This window comes from Egretta garzetta, unplaced genomic scaffold, assembly GCF_000687185.1.
Source record: "Egretta garzetta isolate BGI_Z169 unplaced genomic scaffold, ASM68718v1 scaffold38, whole genome shotgun sequence".
NCBI lineage: Eukaryota > Metazoa > Chordata > Aves > Pelecaniformes > Ardeidae > Egretta > Egretta garzetta.
Genome location: NW_009260667.1, coordinates 3,923,680 through 3,941,408, shown reverse-complemented (window position 1 = coordinate 3,941,408; position 17,729 = coordinate 3,923,680). Strand labels below are relative to the sequence as shown.

At 43.0% G+C, this 17,729-nt stretch overlaps 1 protein-coding gene across 1 annotated transcript in view; it reads left to right on the top strand.

Moving 5' to 3' along the window:
• Positions 1-17,729, top strand: part of PLEKHG7 (pleckstrin homology and RhoGEF domain containing G7) — a 34,573-nt gene that overhangs the window by 13,546 nt on the left and 3,298 nt on the right. Inside the window, exons 7-14 of the mRNA XM_035901006.1 lie at positions 946-1,041; positions 3,309-3,404; positions 4,690-4,803; positions 6,446-6,620; positions 8,556-8,671; positions 9,474-9,567; positions 12,665-12,744; positions 14,123-14,282. Of these exons, the coding sequence (XP_035756899.1) occupies positions 946-1,041; positions 3,309-3,404; positions 4,690-4,803; positions 6,446-6,620; positions 8,556-8,671; positions 9,474-9,567; positions 12,665-12,744; positions 14,123-14,282 (931 nt within the window). The remainder of the gene's footprint in view (positions 1-945; positions 1,042-3,308; positions 3,405-4,689; positions 4,804-6,445; positions 6,621-8,555; positions 8,672-9,473; positions 9,568-12,664; positions 12,745-14,122; positions 14,283-17,729) is intronic.

Sequence of the window (17,729 nt, the reverse complement as noted above, 5' to 3'; positions counted from 1 at the left end):
CCAGCCCTGCGCGACACATGAATGATAAACTATTCAGTCCATGCCAGCTTCCCAAACTCTCCTGCCAAAGAAAGAACACACTGAATTTGGGGAGTCAGTTTTATAGATACCTGCTACTCTAAGTACTTCCCAGTATAGAAATACTACACTGATTTTAATGAATCTCCACAGGGAGCTGTAAATCCCCTTTAAGTTCACAGGTCAAATGTTTGTGGCAACTGAAGAATTACACAAGGCTAAGCAAACACTCTCACTAGCTCTTCAGTCTTGGCACCTGGATGATGGTTTTTTTCCATTAATATTTTTTACACATTTATGAAAAATTCTACTTGGTAATCTATATTTTTTAAGCCTTTTTCAGATTTAGGTCAGATTCAGCACACTCCAAGATAACCATGAGAGCTTAAATAATAGAAAATCTTAAACAGCCAATAAATACCCATGCAGTTTTCACTCAAAACAGGTTAATAAAACAATCCAAAGAGATGAAAAACCTTCATGAGCCCTCTACTTATGTTATTCCAACAATTGTTTTTCCCCATAGTAACGCTAAATAACTTATATAGCAGCAGAAAGCATTTAGAAAGGCCACAGAAATCTTTAACTGTGATTCTGATGTTATTAATTCCTTCATGCAGATCTGCAGGGGGCTCAGTTGCCCCTCTTCTGCCGGAGAGCACAGCAGGGACATAGCTGCCTCCGCAGCAGCCACAGAGACACCCCAGAGACATCACTCATACCCTCCTCCTCACACAAATCCCAATATTTAGCCTTCAGGCAGGTCAGGAAAAGTTTCTCAGAGTGTCATCTTCTGTCCTCCCCAAATCAAATGATCATTTCATGAGAATTACAGTGCAAACATGTTCTTTGGGTGGGGGGTGGGGGAGGAAGAGAGATTGAATTTGCACAAATAGTAAATAACAGGGAGTTGTTTTGTTTTTAAAGATATTTATGAACACTCTAAAATACCTCCAGAGTAATGAATTTCTCTTGGATGTGGATTTGCGGAGACTTTTTGCAAACTTAGAGGAGTTAAACAAGGTGAGTAAAAAAAAAAAAAAGTCTTACTGGGGTCAGAAATCAACCAGCCCAGTAAAAGGAGATGAGAAAACATCAATAAAACTTCTATTTAGATTCAATGCTTACATTTGGAACTTAGTTCAAATAATTAGTCTTTCCTTCATTTCTATTTGGTCTATCAGTGGGGGTTAAATTTCACCAGTGCAAATTGTTCTCATGTGCCTCCACCAAAAGATAAACAGGCATTTGAACATGGAGGAGAGCTCATTTGGCAGTTGCTTCTGAAGCAAACACGAGTTTGAAACTAATTCTCATAAGCAACATCCTTTTCAAAGGATTCGTGAAGGTAAACTCCAACTGCACAATCCTTACAGCAAAACAGTAAGAATGGCAAAATAACTACAATAACAAGTTTCCTTTCACAAACAGATGGGCACAAAGACTTTACTACCTATTATGCTAGTCCAGTAGAGCAAGTTAAAACAAAATGATAAGCAGCCCTCTCCAGCTGGTGTTTCCCTCGGTATGGGTGGAAGCGTATGTCCCACACAGACTGGATGCTCTGTGTTCATATGCTACTTACCCTCCAGCTTCCAGGAGGAGGGAGACCATGAGGCTTGGCTGTGATGTGCTCCAGCTCTTTGCTGCCTGTGGCCAGTTGCTGGAAGACCATTTTCAGCTCCTGAAGATTAAAGGAACCCATAAGGCCAAAACAGCTTTTACATAACTTTAAAAGCAAAACAGAAGTTTTTCTTAGCTTGAGAGCTCTTTTACAGGACGCCTCACCCTTAACAGCAAAGTGAATTTCGGAAGGAGTTCTTCAGCTGCATAAGTTGAATGACTGCTCACAAACCCTAAACCAGTTGCTTACTTCAAGTTCTTTCCCTTATTGCAATTCCCTTGCCTTAACAGTTAACATCTCCCTTTTTAGCCAAAACAAGAAAAGCAGGGAAAGTTCTTTGGAGTAGGGACAATTAGGCAGAGGTCAAACACATGAGCAAGTTACCTCTGCTCAGTGACTGTCCACAGAGCAGGTGAGCTGCTGTGAGTGACCACCTGAGCAGGTTTGGAGATACAAGGAAAGAGATTTTTAGCTGATGTGTTTCACCTCACGCTTGTTGTGGGCTCAGACTGTACATGCAGACAACTACTGGAGTTCAGCTGATGTGTGGCTGCCGATTCCTTCATTCTTGTTCAAAGAAGGGAGTGAGTTATATTGCCATGTGCCATTTAGCAATCACAAAAACTGAGTTTCGCTGGAACTTGGTCATGTCTTGAGAGAATTATCTTTAATACGTTTTCTAATTTTTATGCCCTTATTAATGAGGATGATAAATGATCATCTATTATGCATACTTGTATATAAAATAGCAATCAAATGTAGGAGAAAGTAGCTACTTTCAATGCTTTTTATGCCTTTTTTAATGCATTTTACAGCATGCATTTCTTCTTGACAGCAGGCTGAATCCATGAAAAAATGCATGCTGTAAAAGGTGTAAAATGCACCCTTGTCAAAATGAAAGAATAAGCATCATCCTATAAGCAACCCTGCCCATAAATATGCCAAACAAAGCAGCACGTGCAGCTACAACAGCAGTTCATAGCAGAATCACAGAGGACAATGTTTTCTTCTGGCCTAAAATTTGGCCTAAAGCTGAGCCTGGTCATGCAATTTGTGCAAATAGTGTGTTCAGGGTGCAATTGTGGGCTTAGGAGCAGGCTTCCACCCACATCTGACTGACAGTGTGAGCACCATTGAATCCAGTGCAAACATATACAGTTAACTTATGGGGAATATATGACTTTTTATAGCATTTTATAGAAATTTCCCTCATCTCCAATAGCATGAAACAAACTCAATCTATGAAAGATGGTATCTTCTTCAAATGACCATGAAGACTTCCTTAATTGTCACAGCTTTGTCATAGACAATCGGTGTTTTCCAGTAGATACCATGCATCCATATTTTTTTATGACAATTCATGTTAAATACAGCTGCTCCCCTAAAATAAATTTAAATGGAACAACTAATCTAGTTTCAAAGCTTTTGTTGTATGGCATTATCACAACATAAGTGGGTATTCGTATAGATTTGTTTTAGCTTCTGACTAATTATAGCATTCCACACGTAATTCTGCAGCTAATTCTGGCAATGTCAGGGAGATAAGTATAGGCACCCCATTAGGCTTGGAGCCTTTGAAGAGATCAGGGATGGGAAATAAAGTTGTTTTAAACTTAACTTCAGAAGATCACTGATGCTAATTTCTCCTTTTTTCCCGCTTACTTAGATAAGTCTGAGTTTTCTGAAAAGTTTTTTTGAAACTGTGAAAGAGCACGTCAGCAAGTCAGACTCTCCTACGGATTTCAGCTCCATACTCAGGAAGGTAACATAATTAGAAGTATTCTTGCTTAATATCAGCAGGTCCTTGCAGCAGACTATTTATCACAGCATGCGGGTGCTTTAGAGCAATCAAGTCAGTCAAGGACATGCCATCTGTCACAGGCAGTTTGGTCTCAGCCTCAAGCACCTCCTGTCAGTAGGATGTTTTTCTTTTTCCTCACTGGCAGGTTTGAGGTGGTTGTGGAAAGGTGTTCTGCATGTGGAGCCAAGCGTGGAGAGATTTTCCCTTCCTCAGGAACAGTAGCCCAGACCTTGAGGAGACTTGGCCACCGCAGAAGCAAGCTTCTCGCTCTGTGGAAGATGTTTCTCTAAGACCAGACCCCAGCCCCATCACTGGATGTTCCCTGCCTCCTTCCACTCCATCACATAGATCCTTCCTTTAGTCCATGGACCAGACCCACAAGTGTATTTAAGTGCTCAATTAAGAGCTTAATGGGACTGAAATACCTCTTGCACTTTGGCCTGTGTCTGCTAAACAAGAGAGGCATGCACAGAGCTGTCCTGCCACTGCCGAGCACGGCCCTGCAACCCTTTTGGGCATTCTGCACAGTAAACTAGGAGGTTGTCCAAATAGAAGTCTCCAGGGGCTCTATTTCCTGCACAATTTCCCAATGGCTGAAAAGTTGGAAATATCAATACAGACAGAAAATCAATTCACCGACCTGAACTTTCCCTAGCAGTAGAGGCCATTAGAAAACTGGGAAAATACTAAAACAGACTCTACCTCAGGGTTAGGATTTTAAAAAAGGAAAGGGAGGCTAGAGCTTGGATTCTCACCCCCATTACCGCTGACTTCAGGCGTTCTTATCAATAATGTTTGAGTGAGACAGACAAAATCCCAGACAAAACTGGTCTTTATCGTGGATGGCATTCAACATTTCTAAGAGCTAACACACTCAGATATAAACTGACATGCTACATGAGGCCACATAAAGCTGTTGCATAGTGGATTTTATCTTCAGCTTCTACATGAATTTCACATCAATTATTCCTAATGAGAACAAAGTCTAAGAATGCTTCACACCTCTGTAGAGCTGTCAGAACTGTGCTCCCATGCATTGCTTGAGCACTGTTGTGGTTTTTTTACTACTTTACCACTTTTACTACTTTTTAACTTGCCCTTTTTTCACTCCCCCTTTCCCTCTTCCCCTATTTTCCTAGCTATGAGGAAATCTCAGGTAAAATGCACATTACAAACCCAAAAATGTTGTTCCTACCTTTGTCATGACATTTTTATTTCTTGAGAAGTTTCCAAGTTGTTTCTGCAGTTTTTCCAGGGTGACCTCTGCCAGACACACCAGATCTATTGCCTTAATTATACCTCCGCTGTCTTCTACTTGGAAAACCTGAGACAGAGAGAAGATTTTGGCATCTACCTGAAAGTAAAGTGATGCTTTTGTTGTTGTCTTCAGCATTCCCACCTTCTGACAGGATTTTAACAGCAGACTAGGAAAGTTCATTGGAAGCAAAACTGTGTAGATAGCATTTTGCACAGATTTTCTGAACTGCAGAGGGTATCGTAGATATGAAGCCACCCTCCTGAGTGTATGTTCCCCTGCATATGTGAAGGTCCATACTTGTAATTTAGAACAGGCAAGAGGGGGAAGCCAAAAGGGAACAACTGGCTGCATTTTTTGCAGGCAGAAAATATGTACTGCCAGCCCCTATCATTCAGATGTTTCGTACATGATCCCCTAACTTGGTAACCTCCACCTTAACAAAGGGAAACAATTACACGAAAAAAAAGAAACAAAATCAAGCCACATTGTAAAATGCCTCTCAAGCGTTTTACTTTGATACGTCCTGCATATCAGCTTGGTTTAGATGTTGGATGGGAACACAGTCTGTAGGGTATTATGTGCTTTAGCAGACAAAAGGGCTCACATTCCCAGAGTGCAAAACAGCCCCCAACCTCTATGCTATGCCACATCACCAGTGACATAAGCAAACCTCAGAACTGGAGAAGCGTATGATGGCTTCCTTTCGCTTAAGGAAAGGGGTGTATGATACAAGCCAAAACAAGGAGAACAGAAATCCAGGAGCATGTCAGCGTTTTCATGTGTCTTGGGAGCCTGCGATGAGAGAGCAGGGTAGGTTTTGACTGAGCCCTGGCAAGAAAGCTGGGCTGCTTTCCCCGCTCATGGGTATTCACTCACCCATGGGCCCACAGGGAGGAAGCAACATCCTGGATAGAACAGCAAGCAACCCCTCTGCAAAGGCAGTGGTTTACTTCCTCTGACAGGTTTTGCTTAACCATAGATAAAGCAAATATAGAATTTGGTATCAAAATACTACCAGTAAGTGAGCGTTTACCTCCCTCTAAGGCTGGAAAGAGCTATCAGGGATGTCTTTGTAAAGTTACAGCCCTAGAGCAGGTTCTGTCTTTGCCAACATTGCATCTGTCTGAAGCAGCAACTCCAGCCAGTGCAGTGGTGGGGTCCTCAGGGAGAGGGCTCCACTCTTTCTGACTTACCATTAGCAGACCAGTGTGTCCTGTAAACAAGATTGATCTTCATCATTACAGGCTTAGAAAGAGAAACCTGAAGAAGTGAGTTTTTCTCACAGGCAGCCCAAAACTGGGAGGATACATCTTTATAGGGAGACAAGCTTTAGGGCCTGGGAGTTTCACATTGCTTGCTCCCTGACAAGGATTTCATACACTCATACCTACAAAGAAGTTTCCCAGTGGGATGTAGCAAGTGACCCTAAAACATAAGTTGGCCTTCAAACATAACTGAGGTTTCCCTGAGGAAATTAAAATGGCACATAAGAGCACTGCTTGATCTGCTAGCATGGCCACAGCATCTGAAATGGGACGCAGCAATGCAGACAGTGTATCTGGATGAACAATGTGATTCCCCCTGTAGAGAGCCTTTACGCTGCCGTTGCTCTTACAGTGTGAAAAGCTCATCTTTAATTAGTCCCTGTCTCATTACAGTCAGCTGACGATGCAGAAAACTGTTTGCTACATCCCTGCCAGAGAGCAAGCTGAGGCCTAAGGCAGTTTTTCCTTGTCTTCAGCAGTGGTGTGAACAAAACAAACAGTGCAAGAGGCTGCACCTGCCGGAGTTGCTGGTTGCTCCTTTGCATCGACTAACACGCTATCCCCTCCTCCTTAACAACATCTGGAAGAGGAGCACTGACGAAACAGAGAAAGGCTTTATTTGGGCACTTAAAGAGAAGGTGGAAAAGTCCATACGTAAGTAGCTAAGGTTAAAAGTCAAGTGTGCAATTAACAATTAGCAAGTTATGTGGCCTTTTTGTGCATGTCCTTTGAGTGTGAATGGGTCTGGTCTCCCTGCGGAGATGCAATGAGGATGTGCGTGCCTTTCTACAATCCTGAGCCCGTTCCTCATCCTGTAGAAAATAAATGGTGCCACCCTTGTGTTGTCAAAGCCTCTCTGAGCAAGGTCACAGGACTCCAAATCAGTGAGTCACTTGTATTTGCTCAGAATCATCTGCAGTGACATGCAAACAATTAAGAGCAGATCACATATTGGAACAAATCAAGAAAAATCTCAAACAAAGAAGTCTTTCAGTTGGATTTATGTCTAGGGAGGATTTTTCGGGGCTAATCCTTAATAGGATAAAACTGCACTCACAAGGGGAATATTATGTCAGTGACCTTTCTTTAAATGGCAGGGTCCTGCTATGTAAAGTAGCTGAAGATCTATCTCAGCTACAGATTTTCTCTAGCTATTCTGGAAAAAGAAGGGATTGGTCCAGGAATACTTTTTCTTTCCTGCATTTTGTTTCAAGTAAATAATTTTTTAATTCTAAATAATTTATTAATTCAGTCTTGTTCAGGAAGCTATACATGCTTCTCTAAGTGTCTTATGGTCATATAGTACATCAGCAGACAGGTTTATTCCCCAAAGGCCTCATGCAGTCCCCACTGAATCAAAGACAAGACAGCGCATCAGCAAAACATTTACTTACCCTGCCAGTCTTGGCAGGGAGAGGTGCCAGGCAGTGCTTCATCCTCAGCAGGAGCACACCAGGGCCTTGAGCCGCCCAGCACGGTGGCTCAATCTCTGCTGCCGTCCTTCTCCCTGTCCTGCAGGCTGAAGGCTCGAACATCACCTTAGAAGGTGAAGCAGAGAGAGAGTTAATGTCTTGTAGAGACAGATAAACCTGGGTCTCCTTCTTCTTGGGTAAATACTCTAATGACAGAACTACCACCTGTAGGAGAGACTCAGGTCCTTTCTCTTCTTGCCAAGTCTTATGAGGAGTCTAGCCTAATGGCCACACAAGGAGCAAAATTTTCGGCACATAGGAAAATAAGATGATTTTGTCGCTAGTCTGGGGACTTCTGCTGGGAGGACAGCAGTTTTAGGTATGGCCCCAAAAGACCATGGGATATCTGGGGAATATTACTGGCAAAGAAATAGGTCCTTCCAGAGTTTAGATACCTCTGGGCTAAGGAAACCAAAGAGAGAGGGGTGGCCCCTCTTTATCCACAGACACCGGACAAAGATCTGCCTTCAATTTATGAACAGTGAATCAGTGACATAAGGAACAGTTGCAGTCCCAGCATTCCCTTCTGTTGTATATCTGTGTGTGTCAGAAACCATTATTTGCAATATCACTCAACACAAAAACTTGGTATTTAAGATGCAGGTCTATTAAAGTTTTTGCCGTAATGGCCCTGAATCAGCAAAGATTTAATCCCCATTTTCCACATTCTGAGGCACCCCATCCCAGTTAAATGCTTCAGTCACTTCTGGCACCACTTACTCCGAAATTAATTCTCATTAATTTCAACAGTCTTTTGATCAGGCTGTATATAATAAAAATTATTTTTCTCTCACTACCCCAAACAGTTTAGAGAGGCAGGATTTTTTTTTTTTAAAGATTGCGGTTTAATTGAGTTTTATATGATTGCCCCTGTTCCCCAGTCAGATTAGTAAGCACAACCTTTTCATTTAGCTGTGAATTTAAGCATGGTTTGAAATCCTGGCTCTGCTGACCTAAAAAGAGTTCAGGCATTTTTTACAATGAGGCCAAGATTTCGTCTGGGACTTCAGATGTGAGGCGCTTTGGCTTCCACTGGAGAACATCAGTGTTCAGCATCTTCTAGAAATAGGACTGGTTTTGCCAGCCTTGGCAGTAACTGATGTTTCACATATTTCAGGGGATCTGGAAGGTAAAGTCAAGTGGTTGGACAACTTTCAGAAGTTCAGGCAGCTGCAAGAGGTCATAATTTGGCCTCAGGTCTGGGATCGTGACAAGAGATTCTTTGTCCCAGAGGTAAGCAGGTTCTTAAAGGGCATTTTTCCTCGAAGAAGGTTTAGTTTCCTATCTATCTTTATAGCATCATCTAAAGCTGGCTGGTTATCCATATTCTAGTTACTGGGGTTGGCTCTGCTCTAAGAGGAGCAGCTGCAGCCTGAGCTCTGCAAGCACTGTAGCTGAACACGCAGGCTGAGCACGGTGCCTTGGATGGCAGCATGGCTTGCTCTCAGCAAGCATCCAAGAGAGTACGATTGCATGATCCAGGAGGATTCTCCAGTGTTTGCTTTTAGAGGGCAGAATGAAATGGGATACATGTAATTATTACTACCTTTTTATAAGCATACGGAGTAGAAATTATTTGCCTCTTTCACTCCTCAAGCTGAGCCAAAGAAATTCATATGTACATTCAAATGGCATTACAAAAAATTACACAGCATCCCTGAGAACATGTGCACCTTTCTGCTGTGGTTACCCCCTTACCCATACAGACGGGCTTTAAGCAGCAGTATGGTAACATCATCAAGTGGGTCTCACCTCAAGGATTATGTCTGTTCACATGCAGGGCTGCAAAAACCATTCAACTCATTCTGGAAAAGAAAAACCCAGCTTAACATTTCAAAAGCATAAACACATTTAAGCAATAGTGCTGCTGAAGAAACACAGCCATGCTCAGTTATTAGCTGAGTGACGTATTTAGCCTGAGATAAGAGCACACATGTGCTCAGTTTGTTTAACTGCTGGTTGCCTCCCAGTTCATCATCAGATATGCAAGATTCCCCATTCTCTCTCTCTCTCTCTCTCTCTTTTTTGGGTCAAGTGTTTGAAGCAAAACTTAAGAGAAAACAGCAGCGAAAACATTTTGTCTTCAGTGAACAGACTTCTCCTTCATGAAGGGAGGCTAACATTAGCAGGTAACGTCCCTAAATGTCCTGGTATGGGGAGTTAGCTTAACAGAATCATATTTTTTTATGGCAGGTCCAGAATGAACAACAGTATTTAGGCAGGTGCAGGAAAGAAAAAACCAAATGTACAGCTTGTCAGAGAGAAACTGAGAAACAGCCAGACTGCCAAAAGGATGAGTAATCCACATGATTGTTTATTGTCACATCTGGATATTCAGTCTGCCAGGTGCTGAAGAAATCAGCTTGACTGTCTAATGCCTGCCATTCAAAGGGAGTGTTTTACTGTCATGCTCAAGAATGTGGTAATAGGAAAACAGGAAGTTTAGACTGTCCTGTACAAGGTGCCCCACATGCCCAGGGCCCGAGGTCAACATACCTCACCTCTCTGGCACCATATCCGCTGCAGATTTCACTGAAAATTACTGAAAAGTCCAGAGGTTTTTCCTAGTTTTATTTCATAGTTTATCTCTGTTAAGACTGCTGTTTTGATGGATATCTTGCAACAAGGTGTTATCCTGCCGGGTGCTTCCCTTTTAAGAACAGAGCGCTTGTACAACATGCCATTAACTCCACAGGTAGCACAGCGGTCCCACAAGAGTACGTTGATTTCTACAACACTGCTCGCAGCACTGTCTATCACCCTGGCAGAGCGGAGACTCATGTCTCCAGACACATGGGCATCATTTTGTAGCAGGGCACAGGTTGCTTGCTAGGGAGCTGCTGCAGAATCTCTGCCTGCACAGGAGAGGAGGATTTTCTCCTTGCATGAGCAGGAAGCAGAGCCTGGGAAGTTTGGAGAAGACCATCATCTGTAAGGATGCTGGAAGCTGCGTGCCACAGTGGCTGCAGGGCTGTAGCAATGGTTTGACAGAAATGAGCACAGCCCAAGTCTTACATTTCCTTCGCCACCTCCTCAGGAGCAGAGGTGAAGAGAATAAGCACACAATGCTTTCTGTCTCCCACCATGATTATTACTGTTATAAAGGGAGCAGAAAAAGGGACACAGTCCATTTTTTCAGTGTTTTTGCTTTCCTTCCCACATGAGGAGAATTACAGTAGCAGAGAAGGCGGCACAACATCAGAGACATGGAGGGCAGAAGAAAAGGGTGCTGCTGATGTTTAGGGAGTGGCAGGCAGAGGAGAAAGCAAGCCACCAAGTCCTCTCCTACTAATGCTTCCCTCTGCACTCATTGCTCTCTTGATGAGACACGAGGCCCCAGTGCAGGAGGTAAGGGTGGCCATCGGGTGGCCATATTTCTTTCTGTAGTATGTAATTAGAAAATGGAGAAGGAGGTATGATCATAACTCTTACCCAACCAAGACAGCCAGCTGCCTGCAATCTGCAATATAAAAGTGCCTGGCATTTGGCCACTTGTCTGGATGAAATATCTTTCAAGACAAAAATGGAATGACAAGTTCAATGTAATGCCGCACAACAGAAAGAAGCATGTCCTGAAGTCACCACTCTGAACAGATGCACACAAATTTGGTGTTAAGGTGAACTTTCCTTGACTGAATGAAACTGAGATCACTGAGAGCAGAGTTCCATGGGGGGTTTTGTAATTCTATAATTGAGAATAGGAGCAGCTGAAAGAAGTGGGTTTGTTTGCATGTAGGAAGAGATGGCACTGCCTGGAGCAGCGGGTTGGATCAGAGACCGCCAGAGGTTCCTTCCAACTGATGCCATTCAATGACTCTGTGAACACAGTATAAATCAAAGAAACAGAAAACTTTGTCCACAGCAGTAGACAGAGTCTACAGCAAATAATTCTTTTCTATGTAACGCCCACTAAAGACTACTGCTGTACAAGAGATACTGTAGAGAACCCTCTACAAAGTTTCTGACTTCACAGAAACTTACAGAAGGGTAGTTTTTATAAGATATCTAATACACATTAACTTGCTTGTTTGTAGTCTTCTGAATCTCCAGAAGCATTTAAGAAGGTCCTCATGGTAGTTTCTTTATTCTCTGTGCAGCTGGCTGACCCATGACCTAGTCAGAATTTTAATTTTCAGTAAGTTACTGATGTTGCTTTGTGCAACATTGAGACAAGAATTTTTCAAGCCAAACCTTTCAGAACCAAACACCCAAAAAAGTATTTTAGGATCCTGCAAGATTGCCTGGAAGCAATAGCTCTGACCAACCCCATTTGCTGTGAAGAGTAGCTGGGCATTTCATGCCTATTTTTTACGCCCAGAGATGCCCTTTTGGTGCAGAGTAGCTAGAGGACACATTATGAAGGATAAAGCCTGCAGCAGAGAAAGGAGGTGATTCTGGAAGTGAAACAGCACAGCAAGTTGGGACCAAAAAGGGAAATGAAAGATTGATTCATGGAAAGGGAGAGAAGGAGCCATAAACAAGGAAGAGGTCAAAGGACCAAATTCTGCAAATCCAGTAGAGAGTCCAGGTTTCCTGCAGGAATTTACTTAAAAAATTACTCTTGCTTTTTTTGAATCGCTCCCTATTATTTATTATAATAATACCTGAGTTTTCAACATTCAGGTTGGAGATCAACCTGAAAGACTTCTCATCCTCACAGACATTTGTTGTTATATTCCTCACATCCTCATGTCCTCTAAGCTAGGAAGATAAGCCAATGCTATTTTGTGTAGTTTTTTAAAGGTGTTTGTGATGCTATCAATTAACACTTCATCGCTCCAAAAGCCTGTGAAGAGGGCAGCATAGCAGTATTTAAAGGAACCAGGGAAACGTGGCACTTCCCTATTTCTTTCTCTCTGCCATTTTCAGAAGTTTCACCGTTTACCAGGTAGGATTTGCTAATTTATAGCATGCAGATTGTTGTATTTGTAGGTCATCCAGGTTGCTTTTCCCTGCAGGCATGTAGTTGTTTTTTCATAATGAGGTAGCTGCTACAAGGTACAAGTATTAGTAGCCAGAATCATCAGGAGACACATGATTGTTTTTAGCACTGCATTTGGGAGTGCAGACGAGGGATGAGTAGTTGTGTACTATGTTGGAAATCACGCTTCTTTGTTAAAAGCATTTTGTAAGATGCAGTGATTCGTAGTTGTGCCTCATCTTAGAAGTAGGAAGTCCTTAAAATAATCACACCATCAAATTGATTATTTTTGTTTTCCTCCTCAGAAAGCACAAGACTCCTTGATGTCTACCTCTTCCTATTTGATGATTTCCTATTAATTACCAAAATTAAACGTAACAAAAAGGTAAGAATGGATAGAGATATACGTGTCTGCAGTTGTCATGGTTTTTAGCTTGGTAAATATTTTGAATGTACTTTGGAAGATTGATCTAACAATAAATATACAAGATGATTAATCAGCATGAAGGACAGGTTCCTTATATTAATAGCAAACCATAACACTGATTCAAAACCCTGCTTCTAGGCTCAGTATGCTACAAGCAGAATTTACATTGCAAAACCTTAATATTTTCCTGGTAGTGTTCTGATGGCCTGGATTCCTAAAGCTCAGAAAAGTTTCAAGAATGTAAGAAGTTTTCTAATGTTCCCCTCATGACTCAGTCCAGCAACCTCAGAAATTTTTATCCTAGAGATATCAGAACTGTTGGAAAGCAGTGGAAAAAAAAGTGTGTGTGTGGGGGGGACACACGGACGGACACAGGGAAACGCTAAAATAGATGGAAAGTTAGCTTTATTCTCAGTTCAAAACCAGCCTGTTGTATGTGTACTCTGTCTTGATTGCCCCTAGTTTAAAATGGAGATATAATGACTCTTCTTAAGAAAATTTTTATTGATGAAAGATGCTATAGAGAGTTCTACAGATGATAAATATCTGTATTCAGCCTTCAAAAAAAGGCACTGGATCATCTGAAATTCCTAAAGCTTCAGTGTTGGAGTATATCTAGCTAATTAAGTTTATGAAGATGATGTAAATTAGGGCTATGAAGATGACGTAAATTAAGGCTAAGTGGACCTGTGCTAAATCTCAAGAAGTTTGTGTCTGATTTAAAGAATTCTTGGTTTTGGGTTGTTTTTTTTTCAAAGAAGCACCTGTTCTGCCTTTGTAGGAGATATAGAAGGCATACAGTGAGAGATGGTGAAACAGCAGCACCACCCCATAGCACTGGGGGGACCGAAGGTAGCAGGGATTCAATGGGCCTGGTGCCTACAGGCAAGTCTCTTTGAGGGTTGCCCCATGTACATGTGTTGGTGAACCTTCTGTGAGGGGCTGTGACCCATCTGGAGCCCCAGGAACTGTGCGTTCTGCAAGTATGCAAGGGGAGGTGAGGAAATGCACCTCCAAGGAATAGAGAAAAAGTTCTGCTATTAAAAGAAGGGGGGAGAAGCAGTGAGAAAGCTAAAAAAAAAAAAAGACCTTTGAACACCCTAGGCTGACTGTTTTCTGCCTGTGAACTTGTCTTGTATTTCTGTTGTGGTTTTTTAGTACAAGGTGTGACCTTGCAGGAGAACGCCAGGTACTGATGAGTTTTTCTGAGGTTCCTCAGACAAATAAACTGAGTACCTTCGATAAGAGAAAACACATAATTTAGAACTGTTTAGTGCCTATACTTCCTGAGCAGATAGCAGACAACCAGCTAACCAACTTCATTTTCTATTCCCAGAAATATGGGGGTTCAGACACCAGCTTAATCCCTGTCTGTCCTTCCCTCGCTCCTGAGCTGCAGTCTTTCATAAGAGAGGGTGGGTTTTGCACAGTCCTAGACCAGCCCATCCCTCTAGACAGACTGATACTGAAACACGTTGACCCTGTCCACGTTACAGGTATGTGCCCATGTGCATGTGAACGTCTTCATAAATACCACCTCAATGCACTGCATATGTGGCAGTGTTAGGGTAATGCGCTGCTTGCGCACAAGCCAGCCCCAGATACCTGGAGTGCAAACGCCAACGCTTCAGTTTGGCTTCACAGCTCTGCTCTTACAGTGAGGCATGACCTGCTGACACAGACATTACACTCCACCTCCCCCTGTCTCTAACACTGACTTTCACGTACACACCAGTGATGGTCAAATATTATCCATTTCAACCCAAAGGAGGTATCAAGACTCTAGTGACTTCTTTCTCACAAACCGTGTATTTCCTTGCCCTAACTGTCCTAACACACACTGTCAAACCCCGTGCCTCTTTCCCAAGTAGATTTTAAATTCTGTAGTGGTTATGTAGCATTTTTTCAGTTGTCCCACTACCCAACACCCCAGCGTGCTCTCCTAGGTGTCCCAACACAGCAGCAGTTCTTGAGGAGGCTGGAGAGGAGATTTACCTCCTGCTGCTGCTCCTACTCACCTCCCCACCAGCTATTGAAAGGATGGAAATCACCCACCACAAGCCAATGCTTCCTTGCCCACAGAAATCCAAACATATCGCCAGAGGAAGTTGTCCCAAATAACATCTGCTGCTGTGTCCTTGGGCGAGTATGGGAGGAGGACTGGCCTCCACCAGCCTTACCCCACCAAAACAATGTCACTGGAGTCACCAAATCAGAGCTTGGGTGAAGGAGCAGGCATGAAAAATCAGGCCTCCCTTTGGTCTAAGCCACTCATGCAGGCTCTTGCACACCTCCATCTAACACTGCCCAGATCCCAGGAGTCTCCTATATCAAAGAGAAATAAGAGAAATGCAAATCTCTGGGCTCCAGGGCCTGTCAGCCATCTTAATCCTAAAGAGTGGGAGGGAAAGCTCAGGGAGCTAGAGTGCTTTGTAGGAAATCAACAGATATGGAAAATAAACCTAGAGCCGGTAAAATTTATGACAACTTTGAAATATATTCACCCAGGGTAATTAGCATTCAGCATCAATGCTGATAGGAAATATAGGCAATAAAAGGCAAGTGACTAAAGATGAGATAAGGGGATGAACACACAGAATAACCTTTTTTTAAACATGCTCCAGGCACCGTCTGTCTGCCTTACAAGTCTCCCTACCCACCCAGCAGAAATGAAGCAAACTCAGAAGCTGCCTTTTACCTGCAGGGTGGAGGAGAGGGCAGCCCCACGTTCCTGCCTAAACCCAGACTCCATGCAAGGCTGGCAGCTCCTGGGTGCTGGAGAGGGCGGTGCAGCCACCCTCCAGTTTGCACATGCAAGATTGGGCATAAAGGCCATAACAGAGATGGGAATAAGATTTTTGGAATTTTTTTCTAAGCCAGCATTTCCTACATTTAGAGATTTCTAGCCAGGGTCCTTCTATACCTGTGATCCAGCTGCAACCAGCAGAATAGACAAAGTTATCTGCTGCATCCCAGCCTAGGCTCTTGCCCCTGGTTATGGCCCTTCCCTGCTCTCTGGACCTCATTGCCTGACTTCTCTCCTAAATATTCCTACAAGCTTTATTACAGCGCTAGCCACAGCAGTCTCTGTTACTTACCTGTAGTCTTGTAACACCCTGGAAGTCCCATCCCAATACAGGACCCCTTGGAGTGGGGTACAATAGAAATAGTGAGAAAAATTACTATAGGGAACTTGCAGTTCAGATTTCCACCATTTTGTGTAAAACAACAAGCAAAACTTCAGTGTCGATGTAAAATGTCCCTTTGCAAGGAAAAAAAAAAAATATTAAATATTGTCAGGAATGTGTGACCTTGGGGAATGCTGCCAATTGCAGTCTCAGGGAGACTTTTGCTACTGGTGGCAGTAAAAGATTAGTTAGCATGTTCTCAGAAAGTGCAGCATGTGACTTGTAGTGATCCATCACATTAATCAAAAATGAAACCAAAAATGATCTAACACGTACTTTTGCATCCATTTGTTTGCTAAGGGTTGATCTCACTTTGGAAAGAAACATACCTCAGTACAAGGATGAGAAAAATATATGTATCTTTTTGGCAGCAGGCAGGAGGCTAATAATTATGCAGGATAATTCTAGCCCAAAGCCTGCTAAGTATCAGTGAAGGGCTGAGATACAATGGTGTGCTCATAACACTGGGAAGGTACCCTAAAAGCAGAACTACCTGCAAATGCCAGGACCTTGTACAAGAGATGTAACTTGACTTGTAAGTGTAACAGTAGGGACCCATCCCTGAAGAGAGTAAGCAGCAACATACTTTCTGACTAGGAAATCGCTTTCCTTTTAACATTCTGCTCTGGATTTAACCTTTGCAATTACTTATTATTGCTCCACTAATAATGCTTTACGACAAGTTTGAAGGGGCCAGACCCACTGGTATGTTGCTGTATCAAAGACTGGCAATCTTTACAGCCACAGACTTTCTTTTAGAAAACACTACTGAGAGCCAGATGCCGAGTTTTGCCCAGAAAATTCATTTTCAGAACTGTAAAGTTGTACTTCCCATTGATCACAGACAGAAGGCATGAGTTCTGAAACATAACCCCTCTGCTGCTACAGATTTCCACTGCTAACTGATTCACTACAGTAATTTAATCAGTCTGTGCTCCATTTTCCTTTTCTATAAAACTAGGATTATAGGACACTACCTTTCAGAAACATTCTGAGGTCTGACTGTAGAGCACTTGGAAACGCTTGGACAAGAAGCATTACATAGCAGCAAGATATTCTTCATAGTACAAGGCTTCAGGGCAAACTATATGAACTAGATAAGTTTATCAAAAAGATAGGTCAACTGTAATAAGACTCAGAAAAATGCTGCCTTATTTTGGCAGCTCGAGGTGCTCTTGGGCTGCGTGGGTTGAGGAGCAGGGCTCTGCTTAGGGCCATCGCTCGTAGGGAGGCCATCCTGCACCTCGCTCACCGTTGCTTTGTTTACAGCAATGTCAACTCCAGCCAAAAAAAAGCAACGTCACGTGAGCCCAGTGTATTGTAAGAGGTTACTGTGTCCTCCTCCTTGCCACAACCAGCCCACCCAAGCATGCCTACCATCTACAGCAGGATTTTGACTATCTGAAGGTGCTTTCCCCTCCTCTTCCCCCAGGCTTGCTTCGTAACAGACTTAATCAGCCCTTCACTCCGGACATGCAAAGTTGGTGCTGGTAGTCCCCTGGTAGGGAAACCTGCCCCATAATGCCCAAAGTCATCTGCAGGACCCAGGAGATGCTGCTGTCACACCCAGAGTCACCAATTAACTTCTGCAGAAGTTTGGCAGGAACCGAAGGGCTGCTGGCAATGTGACTGGCCCTGTGAGACATGGAGCCGATCTGCAGCCAACAGGGGGCACCCGGAGCAGCAGCACCAGCTCATGCACATGCCCCAGGGAGAGTTGAAACCCACCATCAACCCGAGTGTAGTCACTTCCCT